At 48.6% G+C, this 21,458-nt stretch overlaps 1 protein-coding gene across 14 annotated transcripts in view; it reads right to left on the bottom strand.

The window, feature by feature from the left end:
- Positions 1-21,458, bottom strand: part of EPB41L1 (erythrocyte membrane protein band 4.1 like 1) — a 133,420-nt gene that overhangs the window by 72,596 nt on the left and 39,366 nt on the right. Inside the window, exon 1 of one of the 14 annotated variants that reach the window (XM_069548469.1) lies at positions 962-1,050. The exons of 12 other annotated variants lie outside the window; for them this stretch is intronic. In XM_069548469.1, the coding sequence (XP_069404570.1) occupies positions 962-971 (10 nt within the window). In that variant the 5' untranslated portion in view covers positions 972-1,050. Of the gene's footprint in view, positions 1-124; positions 170-961; positions 1,051-21,458 lie in introns of those variants that run through there. One more of the 14 variants, XM_069548473.1, reaches the window with a different exon arrangement.

The raw sequence follows: 21,458 nt of genomic DNA, 5'->3' as shown, positions 1-21,458 counted from the left end.
CAGTCCTGGGGCTCCGTGGCTCCCACCCTGGCCTGGGCCAGCCTCTGGTCCCCTCGCGTGGGGGCTCGGCAGGGAGAGAGGGAGAGGGGAGTGGGGGAGGAAGAGGAGAGGCGCCCTGACTCACAGGGGGTGACTCAGCCTCGGCCCACCGAGCGCGGCCGGATACCCTCACCTCCCCTCCCTGGCAGCTCGGCGCGGGGCAGAACTTCCCCGGAGCCAGCGCTCCTCCTCCACCAGGGGGGCGGTATCGCAAACGTCTCCCAGGGGTCCCATGTGTGTGTACGTGTGCATTTGTTCCTGTGTGCTTCGGTGACAAATGGCTGTGTAACGGTGGGGCCTGGCCGGTGTACAGCTGTTTCTGGAGGTGCCGTAGGCATCCAGGCTCTAGGAAGGTGGGCTTGGGGGGTGGCCAGAAGGCCAGCAGCACCAAGGTCCTGGCTCAAAACCAAGTGAAGCCTGGCTCCTCCCTTCCAGCCGCGCTGTTAGAACTCAGAAAGCTGTCCAGACCACCTTACCAGACAGAGGAAAACCCCCAACAGCCTGCCTTCCAGTCCAGCCCTGTCACGTGTCAACCAGTACCTTTGGGCACATGGCTCTCTTGCTCTGGGCCTCACTTTGCCAATGAAAGAAAGAGCTGGATGTACCTGTCTCCACAACATGATCCCCTGAGATTTCTGCCCACCGGTCCACATTTGCAGCCCACACGACCCCTGCTCCCTGACCCGCCACCATCCCGGGCATACACATACACATTCTTTAAATCATTCCTGAGTACCTACTGCATGCCAGCCACCGTTCTAGGTGCTGCAGAATCCACCACACTGGAAACTGGAGGTTCAAAGCTGGGACGCCACCCACATGAGAACCAAGCCTCCACACCCTCCCCGCCCGCCCCTCCCAGGCTGCATTTCCTTCAGTGTCCACCTCACCAATGGGCTGCATCCCTTAGTGTCCACCTCACCAGGATCCATCTGCACTCCCACACTCCAGAGACAGGCAGCTCCTTCCGTCCACTCTTGTCTCCCAAGGCAGATGCTCCATCAGGATGACCTACCCCAGGTTCTATTATCAACCCTAGATCCTCCACGGAATGAAGCTATGCCCCTCTCCCCAACCCCTCTCAGAGAACCAAGACAGCAAGCATGTCCCTTCTCCCCACCCCCAAACCAAGCCTTCTCTTCTCCAAGTTAAACATCACCAGCTCTTTCACCAGATGTTCCCAAGACACAGCTTCCGGTGCCTCCACTCTCTCTGCTGCCCCTAGGCTCAGTAGTCAGACAGCAGGGAGCAGAAGGCAACCAGCTCCTCCGAGTCCTAGAGAACACGCCCTCCCTCCAGACAGGAGACGTGAAGATGCACAAACCAGCGGGGGCCAGCTCCCAGAAGGACTGGAGTCCTGCTGGGCGGACTTCCCTACAGATGTCCTCTTTTGTCTGTGGACTTTTCAATCCCCAGCTTCCCAGAGTCAGTTCTTCCCAGGACCTCCCCAGACCCTCGGGGGTGTGGCCTTGGGCAAGTCACTTTTTCACACTAGGGTGCTCTGCTTGAGCTCAGTTCACCACATTTACTCAAATGAATGCGCGAAAGGACCAGTGAAACTTAGGAGTTACACCAGATGAATTCGTTCTTTGATAGACACGTCTGCTAAGAGATTTTTTTCTCACTGCTTACTGCAAATATTTTCCTTCCAAATTGACAGCCTCCTCTGCTTGCTGCCCTCCCCAACCCTGGGCTCCCATGGGCCAGACCCAGCTGCCCAGATGGCACTGCCTGGCCAGGCCAGTTCAACTCTACTTCCTTCAACCCTCCTCCCTTCAACCCTCCTCCCGTTCCTTTCTTTCCCCAGGAAGAAGCCTTGCTCTCCCCTCCTCTCCCCTCCCCTTCCCTCCTCTCCCCAGGGGCAGGGCCACTTTCCCACCCTCCTCAGCTAGATGGAGCCTCTCACTTTCCCAGAAGAATCCAGGCTACATTCCAAAGACCAAGGCAGAACATTCCCAGATATGACTCTGGATTTAAACCCAAAGAGCTCGATTCCCTTTAAGTCAGTGGGACCACACAGAAAACCAGGCTTCTTCTACCGCTATCATTATTATTTCTTATATTATTATTATTGACTAACTTTTTTAAAAAAACTTTTAAAACAATATTTATTTGACTGCAGCAGGTCTTACTTGCTGTATGTAGGATCTAGTTCCCTGACCAGGGATTGAACCTGGGCCCCTTGCATTGGGAGTGTGGAGTCTTAGCCACTGGACCATCAGGGAAGTCTCTAACATTTCTATTTGTTGTTCAGTTGCTAAATCATGTCTGACTCTTGTGATCCCATAGACTGCAGCACACCAGGCTTCCCTGTCCTTCACCATCTCTGAGAGTTTGCTCAAACTCATGTCCAATCAGTTGGTGATGTTTATCCAACCATCTCATCCTCTGTCATCCCCTTCTCTTCCTGACTTCAACCTTTCCCAGCACCAGGGTCTTTTCCAATGTGTCAGCTCTTCACATCAAGTGACCAAAGTATTGGAGCTTCAGTTGCAGCAACAGTCCTTCCAATGAATATTCAGGGTTGATTTCCATTAGGATTGACTGGTTTGATCTCCTTGCTGTCCAAGAGACTCTCATTTCTATTAGAACTTTCCAGTTTGTAAAGTACTTTCAGAAGTCATGCTCACATCCTGTGACACACTGTCACCCTCTCATTTTATAAGCAGGCAATTTGAGGCCCAGAGCAGTGAGTGATTTATCCAAGTTCACACTTGCCAGTAACACTGATTTTCTAGACCAGACACTTTCCACTTCACCCCACAATAACCTTTTCCAGAGAAATCTGATTAGGGTGAGGGCACTCTCTGAAAAACAAACAGCCCCCTATAGGCATCAGTTGAAATCACTACCCCAGTTACTTGCCTTCCTTCATTCCCAGGACAGGGAAACTGAAACACAGGACCAAGACCGAACCGAGAACCAAACCTTGGAGAAATGCGAGTCGTCCAGGTGGAGGAAAAGAAGCCTCACCTCACCCCCCTCCCTCAATAAAGAGGGCTCTTCTGAATTCTGCTTCCAGCTCTGGCTCTGCCACTTCTTTCTATGTTACTTGGGTAGATGATTTGATCTTTCTGAGCCTCAGTTAATTCCCTATAAAGTGGCAGAAATTCTTCCTGCTTTACTCCTTGAGTTGCTGTGATGGAAGATCAGCAGATGTCAGCAGCAAAGAAGGTCTCCCCCTCTCTGGGCCGCTGGGGAGGCAGGAGAAAGTCTTTCTTCTTATTTTTGTCTCTTTCTTTTTTTTTTTTTTAGGCCATGCTGAATGGCTTGTGGGATCTTAGTTTCCCAATCAGGGATTGAACACGGGCCCCTGGCAGTGAAAGCCTGCCATCCAAACTGGACCACCAGGGAATTCCCAGAAAGTCTTTCTTCTGAAATTTTAACTGGAGGGAACTTGATAGTGCAGAAGTGCTAGGATACAGGAAAGCCAGGAATAGAATGAAAGTGATTCGCACCCCTGGCTGGGAGAGCAAAAACACGAGGTGTTAGCTAAAGCCCCCCAGAGCCCACTGGTGGGGCAGGGACCAAACCCAATACTCAGGTAGAGTCCCTCCCACCCCACCTCTTTTATCTTTTGAATGAGGAATCCAAGGCTCAGAGAAAAGTGGCAACTTGCCAAGGTCACCCCATTGGAGACAATGGTCTCATGACTCCCAGTCACCAAGGGCCCCTGGATTCCTGGGTGGGCAGGGTGGGGTGGTGGGCGCTGCTGGTGTAAGGATTGCATCTTTCATTTAGCAAACAGTGATGTACACGCTGAGCCTCAGGAAGGCAAGAGGAACTGGGTAGCCTCTGTCCTGGAATTCACTGTCAGTCCAGCGGCAGAGAATGGTACCTAAACCAGAACATCAGAGGGTGTTGTAAGATGAATCACCACCACTTTTTGAGTACTTGATCTGTGCCTGGCACCGGTCACACATTCATTTGTTTAATCCTTACAACAATTCTCTGGCATTGAGATTATTAACTCTTTTCATAGCAGGAATCTCTGAGGCTTGTGGTTAACAACTTCCCAAAGTTCACTCAGCTAACAAATGGCAGGGCCAGGATGCGTCTGCCCAGTCTGTCCGAGGCCAAGGGCTGAGCTTCAACCTTTATGCTTTGCTCCCTGCCTCTAGGGCTCTGCTGACCTATGAGCTAGCCACTACCCACATATGGCTTCTGAGCACTTGAAATGTGGCTCGTGCACATTGAGATGTGCTGTAAGTGTAAAATCCACGCTAGGTTTTGAAGATTTAATTAAAGAAATGTCCTGTATCTCCTTAATAACTTTTGTATTGCAATGCTATTTTGGATGTATTCAGTTAAATAAAATATATCATTAGAATAATTTTATCTGTCTCTTTTGGCTTTTTTTATTTTTCATGTGGCTATTAGAAAATTTAAAATCACATATGGGACATCCCTGGTGGTCAAATGGTTAAGAATCCACCTGCCAATGCAGGGGACACCAGTTCGATCCCTGGTCCAGGAAGATTCCAAGATTCTACAACTACTGAGCCCATGCTCTACAGCTGGAGCTCCACAACTAGAGAAGCCACCTCAATAAGAAGCTCTCATACCACAACTAGAGAGCAGTCTCCACCCACCTCAACTAGAGAAAGTCCACGCGCAGCAATGAAGACCCAGCACAGCCAAGTAAATAAATAAACACATTTAAAAATAAGAAATAAATAAAATCACATATGTGGCTAACACGCGTGGCTCACAGATTTCTTTTGGTCAGCACCAGTTTAGATTCTCTGAAGCCCTAACCCAGCCCATGGACCTCAGAAAAAACAAAAGTGAGTAAAAGGCACAGTCCTAGGGAGGAAGGCATGCACCAGGGCAGGAGGGCAGCAGGGCCTGGGTGTGTGCTAAGACATGTCTGACTCTTTGCGACCCCATGGACTGTAGCCCACCAGGTTCCTCTGTCCATGGGATTCTCCAGGCAAGAATACTGGAGTGGGTTGCCATGCCTTCCTCCAGGGGATCTTCCCGACCCACGGATCAAACCTGTGTCGCATGTCTCCTGCATGGGCAGGCGGGTTCTTTACTGCTAGCGCCTCCTGGGAAGCCCCAAGGGCCTGGGTGGGCTGAGCTGAATGAAGCCCCAGGCAGCTGACAGTGGGGCCAGCTTATAGAGGAAATTACCAGAGCCAGACTTTCCAGAGCAGCGTGATCGATGGGCCTGGGAAGTTCTGCCTGACAAGGCTGTTCTTGCTAATCCCAGGCATGCTCTGGAAGGCACTGCAGGGCAGCTGTGTCCGGGGGTGGGGAGCAGTCTGGGTGGATGGGCAGCAATGCCCACCTGGCAGGGACCTCCTGGCTCCTGCTGCCCCTACCGCAGCTCCTTCAGTCTCCCCCAAGAAACCTCTTGAACAACTGCTATCTCAGAGAACCTCACCATCCTCTCAAACCTTCCAGCCCAGACTGTGGGAACCACGCATTCCTGCATTAGGTCATGTTCTGCCATGCAATGATGAAGCTACACGGAGGGTCACACAGTGCAAAGCACTTTTCCATCCTTTCTATGACAGTGTTGAAGAGCTGGGGGGCAATGGTTATCTCTGGGGAGAGGACAGGGGGAGGGACAGAGGAGGTTCATTAATAGCACAGGAGCTGTGTGACCTTGGGCAGGGCCCAAACCTCTCTGGGCCTCAGTTTCCACCTCTGTACGATGGGGTTTCCCCAATGGCTCAGTGGTAAAGAATCTGCCTGCAATGCAGGAGATCCAGGTTCAATCCCTGGGTGAGGAAGATCCCTTGGAGGAGGAAATGATAACCCACTCTAGTATTCTTGCCTGGAGAATCCCATGGACAGAGGAGCCTGGCAGGCTACAGTCCACAGTGTCACAAAGAGTCAGATATGACTGAAGTGACTGAGTATACACAATGGGGATATTGTCAGCACCACCTCTTCAAGCTCCTGCGACACGAGAGAACACCTGTGAGATGCCCAGTCTCTTCAGAGCCTCCAGAGGTCACCTCCCCTCTAGGAAGTCCAGCCCCCTTGCTTCTACCATCCAGCCTGTTCCTCCTCTAGCCTCTGGACCACACATCTCTCGTCTCTACTTCTGAATTTGGGGTTCAGCTGTCACGAGGCTCTCTGGCCGCTCCAGTAAGACTGCAGTTTGTCAAAGGTGGGAACCTTGCCTGTGCCCTCATTATCCTCACTCTTCCCCCTCCCCCTGTCTTTGCCTCCCCACCCCCACCCCCCACCCCGACAGACATGTTCCTGCACAGATCTGCACAGCCCAGAGGCTGCGATAGCCTAGCGGCTTGGCCACTTGGCCACTGTCTTTGGCCCAAAGCGATGCGAGTCAGGATGACTGTGCACACCCTGAGGAGCTGCACCTACCCTGCTCCCTCACAGGAAGAACCTTCAGTAGCCAGGGGTTCTCTGATAAAGTGACTGGAACCCTCAGCCCAACTCTGCAGACCTTACACAGCCTGGTCTCACCTGCCTCTTCATCCTCAGGTCTCTGCGAAACGTGGGGCCCTGCCTCTCCGCTTTTGCACGTGTTCCTCCTCCACCTGGGAGACCCTCTTCCCCTCTCCCATGATCATGCTTTCAGCCATCCTTCAGGAAGTCCTTCCTGATCCCCTCCTCTTTACAACCCCAGCTCCCAGCTAGAAGGAACCTCAAGGCTCCTCCCCTTTCTCCTGCGCTCTGCCCTCCAGTCCTGGGATGTGTGAATTGCCCCACTCAGCCCTCGGCTCTAAATAGGTGCATGGGGTGTGTCTCTTGGGAGCCAGAGCCAGAGGCCAGGGAGCCAGGAGTTCACCCAGGACGCCAGGACCCTGTTGAAGCTGAGCTCTGCTGACCCACACTCTGCCTCGGCTACATTTTTAATGGATCTCCACACTCCTGCTCCCCCTGGGAAGTCAGCCCTCCCCTAGGACGTCTGGGAGCCATACTCCTGGGGCCTGAACATAAAAGATCTGGCCCCGTTCCCACTGGATTCAGACATCCACCCAGCCTCCCGTCGGGTGCTTGAAGTGTCAGCTGAGGTTTGCCTCATCACAGCATCACAGATTTCTTGCAGTCAAAAGAGACCTTGGAGAGAATCACACTGAGGCTGGGAGCAGGGAGAGGCAGCAGAAGAAAGTCTGTGTGTGCGTCTGTGGTCCTCTGTGCCAGAAGATGCTGCAGAGACACCATCAATCACCATCATCATCACAGAGAGCCTTTGGGACCCACTACGTGCTGGCACTGTGCCTAACAACATGCATCCATTTTCAGTTCTTTACTTCTTCCTTCTCTGTAAGGCAGAGGTGATATATTCTACCTTGATTTTATAGGGGAAGAAACCGAAGCTCAGAGCAGGTAAGCCAGGAGTGCAAGGTCACATTGCTAGTAGGTAGGGGGCCAGGATTCAATCTTAGGTGTGCTTGACTCCACAGCCAGTTTGTCCACTATTAATCCTACACACACACGGTTTAACACAAATTCACTGCAGAGAGATCGGCTATATTTTATCTCCTGTCTGGGGGTGGGAGGTGGGGGTAGTTTCATAAATGTGTGTAAACTTATGATCTGTGTACTTCTCTGCATTTATAACCTCAGTAAACTTTTTTTTTTTATGTTTTTGTGCCAGAGATGAATTTATGCTAGAGATTTGGGGGATGTGCAATACTCTTTATATTAGAGTCTGAAACTAGAAAACTATATTTTTCCTTTTTTAACCATCTTGCCATTTCAACAGGGACTGTTCTGAAAAACTCATACACCCCCAAGTCAGACCCAGCAAAAATTCACCTGCTGTTCATGGCTCAGACCACAAACATTTTCTTACACTTACATTCCCAGACCAAGCGCCACCTAACCAAAAATTAATTTCCAAAAACTAGCACTGCTCTGCAGTGTTTGCAACTTTCTCTTCATCCACCCATCCGCCCCAGACGGCTGGACCAGCTGCTGCCTCACTGTTAATCCCCAACTGCATGAGATGGCCAGGCAGCCACGTCTAGATGTTCCCGTCTCCTCACACCAGGCCAGGCTGGGCAGAGGAGCCGTCTGTGTGTGTAAACACAGCCTTCTGCTTGGGCAGTTCTTGCCGGACTCTCCTGGCCAACTGGGGCCCTCTGTGGCTTTTGTCTTTCTGCCCAAAATAACCATTGGCTTCAGTGGTTCTCTGGGCACGAATCAGACTCTCCTGAGAGCATGTGGCAGCTTGAAGACAGGAAGGGCACTTTATCCATCTCTGTTTCCCCTAGGCACTAGGACAGGGGTCTGCAATATTTACTGAGCGCCTCTGTGCGCCTGGAAGAACCTGTGTTGGGGTTGAGGGACTAGAAAAGTCTCAGGAAGCTGAAAATTTAGGGAAAGAGAGGAAACACCAATATCAGCCAACAGCAACAGAAGGCTAAAATACTAAAGGTTGTCATAAAGTGGGAAAGTGTCTTGGGAGCTCAGAGGAGAGAAAGATGAGAGGGGAGTGGGTGTCAAAGAAAGTTTCAAGGCAGAGGTGGCATTTAGGTTGAGTCTTAAAGACAGGGCACAAGGACAGTCTAAATGGAGGAGAGAGTCTGAAGCAGGCACAGATTGGGAAGTACCAGGTAGACTCAGGAAGCTGATCTTTTCTTTTTGGCCAAGCCACACAGCTTGCAGGATCTTAGTTCTCCGCCCAGGTATTAAACCTGGGCCCCAGCAGTAAAAGTGCCAAGTCCTAACCACTGGACTGCCAGGAATACCCAGGAAACTGACTTGAATGACCCAGAATAAAAGATGCCGAGGGCTGAGGCTGGGGCTGGAAGGGCACACAGTCCCAGTGGAAGCCTCAAATGGCATACACCAATGGGTTTCCTGCACTGTCTGGCAATGAGCCACACATGACTATTTACATATAAATTAATTAAAAAGGAAAAAAAATATAAAAGTCACAGCGACATGTGATGGTGGTTACCATACTGGACAGTGCAGAACATCTCCATCACTGAAGATAGTTCTACTGGGTGGCACCGGAACACACAGCAGAGAATCCAAAAGGCACTGAGCAGAGGTGAGACTGATTGGAGCTGGGCTTTATGGAGATTAACTTGTCCCTGGAGTAGGTACCTGGAGGTAAGAGAGAGACCTGGACCCAGGGCAGGTATTGTAATAACCCAGGTGAGATCAATAACCACGATTAGGGACTTCCTTGGTGGACCCGTGGTTAAGAATCCATCTTTCAATGCAGGTGACAAGGGTTTGATCTCTGGTTGAGGAACTAAGATCCCACATGCCACAGAGCAACTAAGCCCGTGCATCGCAACTACCAAAGGCCGTGAGCTCTGGAGCCCACCCACCCCACGCAGAGAGTCGGTGTGCTGCAACGGAAGATCCTTCATGCCGCAACTAAGATCTGATGTAGCCCAATAAAAATAAATCAGTAAATCCTTTTAAAAATAATCACGTCTGTTCCCTGTGTTCTTCCTATCAGGACGCAGGAAAGCAGAGAGCCATGGTTCTCAAAGTGTGGTCCCCAGAACAGCAGCATCACCTGGGAACTTCTTGGTGTGCAAATCTTCAGGTCCCACCCCACCCAGATCTACTGAATCAGAAACTGGGGGTTCAGAGCAGCAGCCTGTGCTTTCATCAGCTGTCTCCTGATTCTGAGGCACAATCCCCAGATAGAGGCTAGGAGCCAACTCTGGTTCTGGACTCTATACCTCTAAGTTCTACAATCAGAAAACCTGGCTCCATGTCGTACATCTCTTGGCTCAGCTGTTTACTAGCTGTGCTTAATCCCTTTGTGCCTCAGTCTTATAAGGATTAAAGGAGTTAATACATGTACTTTTCTTAGAAGAATGCCTGGCCTATAGTAAGTGCTCAATGAACGTTAATTATTTTTAATCCTCATGGGCCACCTCATCCAAACTGTTATGGTACAGGGACTTCCCTAGTGGTCCAGTGGCTAAGACTCTGAGCATCCAGCTCAGAGGGCCTGAGTTTGATCCCTGATTAGAGAACTAGATCCCACATGTCCCAGCTAAAGTGTCTGCATGCCACACTAGAAGATACCATGAGCTGCAACTAAGATCCAGTGCAGACAAATACATAAAAATAAATATTAAAAAGTAAATAAACTCCTATGAGAAACACAGGGCTGGATGAAGCACAAGCTGGAATCAAGATTGCCGGAAGGAATATCAATAACCTCAGATACGCAGATGATACCACACTTATGGCAGAAAGAGAAGAACTAAAGAGCCTCTTGATGAAAGTGAAAGAGGAGAGTGAAAAAGTTGGCTTAAAACTCAAAATTCAGAAAACTAAGATCATGGCATCTGGTCCCATCACTTCATGGCAAATAGATGGGGAAACAGTGGAAACAGTGACTGACTTTATTTTTGGGCTCCAAAGTAACAGCAGATGGTGACAGCAGCCATGAAATTAAAAGATGCTTGTTCCTTGGAAGAAAAGTTATGACCAACCTAGATAGCATATTAAAAAGCAGAGACATTACTTTGCCAACAAAGGTCCATCTAGTTAAAGCTATGGTTTTTCCAGCAGTCACGTATGGATGTGAGAATTAGATGATAAAGAAAGCTGAGTGCCAAAGAATTGATGCTTTTAAACTATGATTTGGAGTAGACTTTTGAGAGTCCCTTGGACTGCAAGGAGATCCAACCAGTCCATCCTAAAGGAAATCAGTCCTGAATATGCATTGAAGGACTGATGCTAAAGTTGGCCACCTGCTGCAAAGAACTGACTCATTGGAAAAGACCCTGATGCTGGGAAAGATTGAAGGCAGGAGAAGGGGATGACAGAGGATGAGACGGTTGGATGGCATCACCGACTCAATGGACATGAGTTTGAGTAAACTATAGGAGTTGGTGATAGACAAGGAGGCCTGGCATGGTGCAATCCATGGAGTCGCAAAGAGTCGGACACAACTGAGCGACTGAACTGAATTGATGGTACAAAGTTGAATTCTTCCCACAGACAATGGACCAGCATCTGTCTCTTACCTGCCTGTTCATCAAATAATATTCCTAGGCCTGCTCCCCACCCTACCACTTACTTCCCCCCAGGCCTAGAATGTCATTTCTTCTCCCGGAAGGCAGGGGCATTTCCTGTGTCAGGGGGCCATTTCCACCAGGGGAGAATGTCAAGGCACAAGAGATGGATTTAATGTCCTGAGCTAGGATGTCCCGTAAGGAAACAAGTCAGAAGATACCCCAGGAGACTTTCTCACAAAACCACCTGGGGATAGGAACTTCCAGAGCAAAGTGCCCAGTTGCCCACTGCTATTGAAAGCCTCAATTCATTTGGATCCATGCCAGCCTAAAGGCCATTTGAAATGGTACCTGGAATTCTGTCTACTGCAGGTAGCTCAGTCCTGACTCAGGGAACCAGCTGGGGGAGGATGCTGTCAAGAAACCTGGGTTCTGATCTTGGCTGTGAGAATTCGGGCAGTCATTTTCTTCTTTGGATCCTATTTCCTCACCTCTAATGTGAGGGGCTTGGACTGGTGCGATTCTTAACCTCTTCTGGGTCGTGGTTTCCTTAGAAAATGTGATAAAAACTGCAGAGCTTCTCCCAGAAAAACATACATGGGTACACATCCAGACATACACAACCTTATTATGATTTTAGCATCAGGAAACCTCATGAAACCCATGCATAGCTCACCCCTTGCGTCCATGGACACTTAAGAAACCTTGGCTAGATGGCCTCTAGCCATCAGGATAAGAAGTCAGCTGTATTTGTATCTAATCTAAAGGGAACTTATGATAAAAAAAATTTCACCAAAAAGAAGAGATGTGAAATGGGCTTTCATAAGATTCAACTGTTGATGGGGTAAATGGTATGCATCCATCTGAGAGCCTACCCCCAACCTTGTCATATTGCCTTGGCAGTCTCCCCCAACTTCCTGTTCCCCGCCCCAACTCAGCAGAGAGCGAGCATGTAGTCCTGAAAGACACTCCTGTCCCCACCAGCTGTCTCTGGCACTTCCCAAAGAGTAGACAGATTGTCTCTGGGCCACGACAAGGTAGAAGAGGAGGAGCTGGCCTGCCTCTTGTCCCCCTGCCTCAAATCCCTGGCTCAGATGCCAACCACTAAAGAGGCTCCCAGATGCCACCCTCCACCCCCCCAACACACACACACACAGAGCCACACTCATGCCCTCCCTCGCACAGCCACAGCCAAGGAAGGGACTGCACCTCCAGACACTCAGTGGTGAGGCCACCTGGAACAGGCAAGAGTTATTTTTAGAGGCCGAGTGACAGGACGGGTGAGACCAGTTCCACCCGTCAGAGCTCCCGCTGCCGCCACCGGCTCCGATGAATCACCACCCACTATGCGAACGTCCACATCTGTCAGCATGGCCAGAGAGGCTGCACTGGCTTCAGGAGCAACTGTCTTGGATTGGTGACCATGCTGATCACAGCAGCAAGAGGCCAGGATCACACCAGGGGCAAGACGCCCAGCTTGAGTCAGTGCAGACCGACTGCCTCTTCCAGCCCAGTCCAGCCCAGCCCTGGGCCACCAGGCCAACGGGGGCCATTCTCTGCACAAGTCCCTTCAGAGTGGCTGTTGATACCTCTTTCTGTCCTCAGTCTATCTGTAAGCCACTCACTCGGCCCCTAAATCATGGCATTCTAGTTATTATGGTAATGACCCCCCTCTCCCCGCCCAGTTAAAAAGGCAGACTTGGATGGTATCAATGCAGCTATCAACTGGTTTCATCTTTCTGGAGGGCATCTTGTGGTTTAACTGCAGGAGTTTTTGCTGTTTGTTTGTTTTTGGCCATACCATGTGGCTTATGGGATTTTAGTTCCCTGACCAGGGATAGAACCCTCAGCAATAAGAGCATGAAGTCCTAACCACTAACAGCCAGGGAATTCCTCTCTGGAGGGCATTTTGGAAAAGTGCATGATAAGTCTTAAAAGTGTGCACACCTTGGAGACGTCCCTGGTGGTCCAGTGGTTAAGAATCTGCCTTTCAGAGCAGGGGATGGGAGTTCCCACATGCCACAGGGCAACTAAGCCTTCCCACTGCAACTACTGAACCCATGTGCACTGGAGCCCAAGCACCACATCTAATAATTAATTTTTTAAAAAGTGTGCACACCTTTGAACCCAGAAACTCCTCTTCTGTCAACTTATCTGTGGGATCAATGGTGATCCTCAAAGAGGTAGTTATAAGAACATTTGTCTGTTATATACAGGAGTCTTATTTACCAGAGTAAAGTGGAAAATTGGAATTACTGTAAATGTCCAAAAATAGTGGGTATTTTATATAGTGATAATACATATCCTGAAATACTAAATAGCTATTAAACTATAATGTCATGAATCTATATGACCATATGTAATAATGTTCATAACATAATACAGATTTTTTCAAAGCATATGGAACATGTAACCCAATTTATATAAAATATGTCTGCACACACATAAAAAAAAGAAAACTGAAAGGAAATATTTAAAAAGTTATGTTCCCAGAGATTGTTTTATGATAGTGGAATTTCTTTTGTGCTTGTTTGGGTTGGGTTTTATTTCACTGTTTATCTTCTGGTGTGCATATGTGTTTGAACATATATTATTTATATGAGAGAAGCAACAAGAAAGGCCCATAACCCTCACCTCACTCACAGCCTCTGGGCTGAACCATCAAAGCCCTTCCTGGAAGCTCAGCAGAACCTCCACCCCTTCAGCCACCACTCTTACCAAGTCTCCCTCTGGCTTTGAACTTTGCTGCCTTCTTCCATAGACACCTGGGATTTCGCTAATTGGGGGGCCCCACCCAGTCCTTCCTCAGAGCCCCCTAACACATGCCTCCACAGTGGAAGTCCCCTCCTCAAAGGCCCCCTGTTCATGAATCTCACCCAGAGAGAGTATGTCTCATTTTACAGTAAGAGAAATAATAATTAACAAAGGTCAGAGTGGTAGTGAACCTTCACATTTATGTTTTGTGTTCCTTCTTACAGAGCACTTTATCAAACACATTTCACTGAACCTGCCCAGTGGTTTGTGAGGCAAGCAGTATCATACCCATTGCACAGATGAGGAAACTGGGGCCCAGCAAGTATAGCAGCACAATATCTGCCAAAGGTCTCATAGTGACGCAGATTCAAGTACAGGTCTGAGTTCAACATAGAAGGAGTTAAATGGAAGAACTGGACAGCTTACCCTGAGCCTACTTCTAAGGAGCCAGATTCTACAGAGTCCCTCCTTCCAGCTGAGCTCATAGTTGCTACACCACCACCCCCTGCCCAGAACCCCACAAAAGCCCATTTGAGGCCACGTGCCCTGTGTCTCCATACCAGTCCATCACTCTCTCCCAGCTCTGGCAATGGGTCCTTGCTGGCTCCTCAGGTCTCCTAGCAACAAGACATCCTGTGGCGCCTCTCTTGCCACCTCTGGGCTTTCCAGCTTGGGCCTGTCTCACCGAGAGAAGGGGCAGTCAGCAGCTCCTCTCACAGGGGCTGTGGCACCCACGTGTGATGGGGGAGTGGGGGAGGAGATGGCATCAGCCAGCATAACCCCCACTCTGGGTCTGCTCCCAGCTCCACATATGGGGCACCGGCTCTGGCTACACTGTTCTTTTCTTGAGCTCCTGACTGTCTGCTGACTGGGACGAAAAAAAAAAAAAGCTGAATCCTAGGGTTCAAATTCTGGTCAATTCCAATTTACTTTTGCATTCTTGAAATATATGGAATCTTCCCATTAGAATAATATTAATAGTAAAAATAGCAGTAACAAGTACTAGCCACAAAACAGCTGCTTTATTCAGGGCTCAAAGCCACCCCTGAGAAGCAGGAGCTAGCATCTTCATTTCACAGATGAGGAACCTGAGATGTAATTTGCCTAAAGGCACTCAGCTAAGGAATGAACAAGATTTGAACAAGTGTGTCTGACACCAAAGTGTATGTTCTGACCACTGCACCACATCACATCTCTTAGAAGTCACCTGGTCCTACCCTCTTACCACAGAGAGAGGGAAATTGAGACCCAGAGGGGGGAAAGGATTTGTAGTAATCTAGCATTTACTGAGCAGCTACTATGTGTGAAGCCCCGAGTCAGGAATGTGAATGATAAACTGTTTCAGTTCCACACTATTGGATAGATGGGCTGTGACTATTTATTGAAAACTGTCAGAGCTGAGCAGTGGGTTCATGGAGGCTCATCATACTAGTCCCTCTAGTATTCTTCTGACTGAAATTTTCCATAATATGTATTTGGCTGCATCAGGTCTTAGATGTGGCACAGGGGAGGCATGCCGACTCTCCAGTCGTGGTGCGCAGATTTAGTTGCCCCAAGGCATGTGGGATCTTAGTTCCCCAACCAGGGATCCAGCCTGGATCCCCTGCATTGGAAGGCAGATTCTTAACCACTGAACAACCAGGAAAGTCCCTGAAATTTTCCATAATAAGAAAGTTTATAAACCCATGGCTGATTCATGTCAATGAGTGGCAAAAACCACTATAAATATTGTAAAATAATTAGACTGCAATTAAAATAAATTTTTTTTAAAAAAATCAAGTTTAAAAGGACTATAGAAAAATGACTGATGAATATGTAAATTTTAAGTCTGGCTCAACTCACTGTTGTTGTTCAGTCACTCAGTTGCGTCTGAAACTTTTGCGACTCCATGGACTATAGCTCACCAGGCTCCTCTGTCCATGGGATTTCCCAGGCAACAACACTGGAGTACGTTGCCAGTTCCTTCTCCAGTGGATTTTCCCGATCCAGGGATCAAACCCGTGTCTCCTGTATTGGCAGGTAGACTCTTTACCACTGAGCCACCTGGGAAGCACCTTGGCTGGACTAGATAATCAGTAAAATCACCCAAACTGGGGGATATTTTGCTCCACTTGTTTGGAAGTTCAGGCAAAGGCAAGTGTACTGGAACCCACATCGTAGCCTCCTCTCTTTCTCCATCCTGTAAAATTCCTGCCTCTGTGTTGTTGCTAGGATACCAGCGAGCCCGGAGAATCCCAGTCTGACTGACTGGGCCCTCTGCCTTCTCACACTGCCCCTTGTGGGAGACAGCGCCCCTGCCCCCAGGGAGCCGACCCTCCTGGGCAGGCTCTCAAGCCACACAACACGGGAGATGCCGTCAGTCCCTGGGAGAGAGGCAGCTAGAAATCCAGAGGACTATGATTAGAAAGCAAATGACAGGCCTCTGTAGGTTTCCAAGTCACAAAAACTTCGTAGGAATCAGAGGTCCATTATTCAAGTCACTCAAAGTTTCCAGAGAGGGTGGACACACACAAGGTAGGAGAATGAAGATGTGAGATGAACAAGAGAGAAGCTACACAGCCAGACACAGAAAAGTGCGATTAGATAGGGGAGAATGAGAGGCTCTTGGGAGGCAGAGCAGCCCGACGGTCACGGACCGGCAGCAGGTCAGAGTTCCAAACTCTGCTCCAGTGCTTCCCAGCTGGGAGCCTGAGCAAACAGCTTCACTTCTCTGAGCCTTCATTTTCTCAGCTGCAAATTGCAGATAATTCCAGCTACAATAGAGAGTGAATGTAGCCATTGAATGAGGCCAGACATGTCAAGCGCTTAACCCAGCTCCTGGCACATAGTAAGCACACAATAAACAGTGGCTTTATTTTTTTTTAAAGATATTTTATTTTATTTGGCTGCTCTGCATGGCATGCAGGATTTAGTTCCCCAACGAGGGATCAAACCCATGCCCCCTGCAGTGGAAGCTCGGAGTCGTAACCACTGGAACTCCAGAGAAGTCACAACAATGGCTTTAAAAAGAAGTGCTAACCGTATGATCCAGCAATTCCACTTCTGGGTGTTTATTCAAAAGAATTGAAAGCCGGATCTTGAAGAGATGTTTGTACATCCATGTTCACAGTATCATTCACAAGAGGCAAGAGGTGGGAGCAGCACAACTATTCAACAACAGATGAATGGATAAACAAAACGTGGTATATACATACAGTGGAATATTCGACCTTAAAAAAGAAGGACATTCTGACACAGGCTACAGGTGAATTGGAGCATGGATGAACCTCAAGGATATGATGCTAAGTGAAATGAGCCAATCACAAACGACAAATACTGTTATGATTCTACTTATATGGAGTTATCTAGAGTAATCAAATCATAGAGACAGAAAGCAGAACGGTGGTTACCAAGAGCAGGCAGGGGAGAAGAATGAAGCATTATTGTTTAATAGGTATAGAGTTTCAGTTTTGCAGAATAAAAGTTCTGGAGAGAGATGTGATGATGATTGGAAAACAGCATGAATGCTCCCAACAGTGCTGAACCCCGCTCTTAAAAACGGTTATCATGGTGAATTTTATGTTAGGACTATTTTAACGCAACAACAACAACAAATGTTTAACAAAAAGTGCCAGGCTAAAAACCAAGAAAGAAAGTACAAGACTAAGAGGCCAAGCTAGAGAAAGAGAAAGAACTGAAAACATGACAGCATTGTAACACAGTGGTGGGATGATTCAAAGAGGAGACACACACATCACGTGCACACCCTTGCAAAGCCATCGAGCATAAATAGAGGGCTTCCCAGCAGGGATTTGCATTTCCAGGATGATCAGGGTCCACTTTCTACCCCCAATTCTGTGCCCACCAAGGCACTGTTCTGATCATCACTGAAGCACAAGCCTGTGGGAGAATCCTCTCCACTACCCAGAATCCTCAGAGAAACAGAAAAGGATCAAAGCCCAGAGGAAGTGAAGGAAGGAATAAGAGGTAGAGATGGCACCTTTCATGCAGCAGAGCAGCATGTGTGGAGGCCCTGAGCCGTGTGCTACATGTGGAAAGCAACCCAGGGTGGCAGGAGCCTCTGGTGTGGAGAGGGAAATGGGAAGGAGAGAAGGGGCAAACAGTAAAGGGCCTTCAAGGACCACCTACCACACCCTGGACCTTGTCCTACCTCATCATCTCAGTGACCTCTCATCATAACAGGCAGGCATTTATGTTCCCATTTGATAGAGAAAGAAATGAAAATTCAGATACATAAAGTAACTTACCCAAGGAAACATACATGGTAAACAGAGAGCAGGGATTTAAAAACCAGCTGCCTCCTAACTTCATGCTTATTCCTTCAGCCCATGGGATACCACTACGTTAAGGTCAGACCATGGGTTCTGATGACCCAGCAATCCCACTCCTGGGCATAAACCTGAAGAAAACCATCATTCAAAAAGATATATGCATCCCAGTGTTCACTGCAGCACTATTTACAATAGACAGGACATGGAAACAACCTACGTCCATCAACAGAGGCACGAATAAAGGAGATGCAGTATATACATACAATGGAGCATTACTCTGCCATAAAAAGCAACAAAATGGTGCCACTTGCAGAGATGAGGATGGACCTAGAGGTTGTCAAAGACAGTGAAGTCAGAAAAAAGAAAAATAATGATCGTATTATTAACGCATATATGTGGCATCTAGAAAAACGGTATGGATGAAGTCATTTGCAAAGCAGAAATAGAGACGCAGACATAAGGACAAACGTACGGATACCAAGGGGAGAAAGGGGTGGGTGGGATGGACTGGGAAATTGGGGTTAGCATATATAATACACTACTATCTATAAAATAGATAACTAATGAGAACTGACTGTATAACACAGGGAACTCTACTCAGTTCTCTATGGTGACCTAAATGGGAAGGACATCCAAAAAAGAAGGGATATATGTATACATATAGCAGACTCCCTTTGCTGTGCAGCAGAAGCGAACACATTATAAAGCAACTGTACACCAACTTAAAAAAAAATGAACGTGGCTTTTGAAATAAGAATCCCAAATGCCACTCTATCCTTCACTAGCTGTGTGATGGGGAGAAAATTACTTAATCTTCTGAGGGTATTTCCTCAACTGTCACGTAGGGATGACCATAGCACACACATCATATGGTTTTAAGAGAATCAAATGTAATACTGCAAGAAAAGTGCTTTGCACACAGTCAGGCTAGGAAACCCAAAGCAACTTTTATTATTCATTATGTTTAGGCCTCTAGTCACCCCTTGCAGAAACCACACACAGACTTGCAGCCACTGCCTGTCCCTGGTTGAGTCTAGTGCAGCCTTTGGAGCAAAACAGAGGCCAGACCCAGAGCCTAGAAAGAGCTAAGAGCTCAGGCTGGGCAGGAACCTTGCAGAAGCAGCCGGAACATCCTGGAAATGACCTCCTCCACTCTGTTCTTAAGGCCATGGCCTGCCTAGGTGGCTCTGCAGACGCTCAGTGGGACGCAGTCTGAGCCGATTCCATTCTCATGGGGCTGGACATCATAGAAACACCAGGGCTGCCAATTCACCTACACACTGGCCTCCACCATGGACTGACCCCTGCCCCACAGCACCTTCCAGGCCCAGGTGATCTACAATTGCTGAGCCTCAACACCAGGAAGGCCTTTGGCTGCTGCTGCTGCTGCTGCTAGGTCGCTTCAGTCGTGTTCGACTCTGTGCGACCCCAGAGACGGCAGCCCACCAGGCTCCCCCGTCCCTGTGATTTTCAAGGCAGGAGTACTGGAGTGGGCTGCCATTGCCTTCAGAGACCATCTTAATTCCACCCCTTGTCATACAGATGGGAACACTGGGGCCTGGAGATAAGTGGGGACCAGCTTAAAGTCGCTGAGTAAGCCACTGACAAAGCTAGAACACAGCCCTGAGCCCCTCATCTCCCTGGTCTACAGGAGTTTCCTATTTTGCCTTCTCTATTTCTTTGCTGTCGCAACTTCAAGTTTAAATATTCAAATTTGAAGAGGTTTAGTCACCTCTGTTGGAGAAGGCAATGGCACCCCACTCCAGAACTCTTGCCTGGAAAATCCCATGGATGAAAGAGCCTGGTAGGCTGCAGTCCATGGGGTCACTAAGAGTTGGACACGACTGAGCAACTTCACTTTCACTTTTTCCTTTCATGCATTGGAGAAGGAAATGGCAACCCACTTCAGTATTCTTGCCTGGAGAATCCCAGGGAAGGGGGAGCTTGGTGGGCTGCCGTCTATGGGGTCACACAGAGTCGGACACGACTGAAGCGACTTAGCAGCAGCAGCAGTGACCTCTCTAACTCTGGGAGGTGGGCCTTATAGGAAAGGCAAAAATTCTGGGGACAGACAGACCTCAGTTCAAACCCCCACTCCACCACTCCCCAGTTGGACGGCCCTCTATTCATTTATATATTAGAAGACTATGGAAGATGGGAGCTAAGAACAGAGTGCAGAGACTTCTCCTGTGGTCCAGTGGCTAAGAGTCCACACTCCCAACACAGGGGGCAGGAGTTTGATCCCTGGTCAGGGAACTAGGTCCCACATGCCACCACTAAAGATCCTTCACGCTGAAACAAAGATCCAAGATTCTGCATGCCCCAACTAAGACCTGACACAGCCAAATTAATTAATTAATTAAAAAATAAATAAATAAAAGGGCTGAGTTTACAGTTCTAGCTCTGCCACTTTCTGGTGGGCAAGTCCCTTTACCAATCATTCCTTCGGTTTCATTGCTTCCGTTTCCTCTTCTATAAAGGCTGCCTCACACAGTCAGGTACAGAATGCGAAAAATTAAGAAAAGAACTAGTATAATGCTGATTCAACAAACGATGTCTACTGTTAGTGCTATGATCTTTAACGCTGAGATTGGAGCATGTTGCCTGCAGGTAACAAGAAGGTGTCTGTCACTCAGTCATGTTGGACTCTTTGTGACGCCATGGACTGTAGCCCACCAGGTTCCTCTGTCCGTGGAATTCTCCAGGCAAGAATACTGGAGTGGGTAGCCATTCCCTTCTCCAGGGGATCTTCCTGGCCCAGGGATTGAACCCAGGTCTCCTGCATTGGCAGGCAGATTCTTCACTGTCTGAGCCACCCTCCTTCTAAAAGCTCTTGCTCTCTCAGTTCCCCTCATGGAATCATGAACTGTTCAAGCTTTTCACCAAAAAAACCAAGACCCGGAGGGAAGTGACTTGCTCAAGGTCATGGGGGAAGTGCATGAGAGAGCTGAACCAGAACTCAGATCTTCTGACTCCTACAGACTTCATTCCATAAGCATGAGACCTTACTCTCCAGGCAGCTGAATCTGTTCATGGATTTGGGAGAAAGGGCGAATGGTCTTTCAGACCCCAAATACCAAAGTATAGCTGGCTTCAGCCAGAATGGAACTTGGAACGGCCAACCCTGGGCCCAGGGCAGGAGCAGGGCGGGGCTCCGTGCTGGCAGACCAGGCCAGCTGGGCCAGCAGCCAAAGTGGCACTATAGGCACAGCTCAGAGCCCTCTCACCAGCTACATAATAAAGTAATTACGGGATTAGGGATAAAATTAGTCACTTGTGTAATTATTTTGCTTAGAACAAGAGCAGAAAGGGCCTTTTAAGAGTTGTTTCTTGGCCCCTCCCAAGAGTACTGCTGCAGAGATGCAGATGAGTGAACACACACACAAACACGTATACACACAGCAGTGATGGCAGTGGATGGACAGGGCTGCTTGGCTTCCTGTGGCAATGCTTCCCAGTGGGCCGCACC

This window comes from Ovis canadensis, chromosome 13 (assembly GCF_042477335.2).
Source record: "Ovis canadensis isolate MfBH-ARS-UI-01 breed Bighorn chromosome 13, ARS-UI_OviCan_v2, whole genome shotgun sequence".
Classification (NCBI taxonomy): Eukaryota; Metazoa; Chordata; class Mammalia; order Artiodactyla; family Bovidae; genus Ovis; species Ovis canadensis.
The sequence above is the reverse complement of the archived record's forward strand: the minus strand, read 5'-3'. Positions and strand labels throughout refer to the sequence as shown.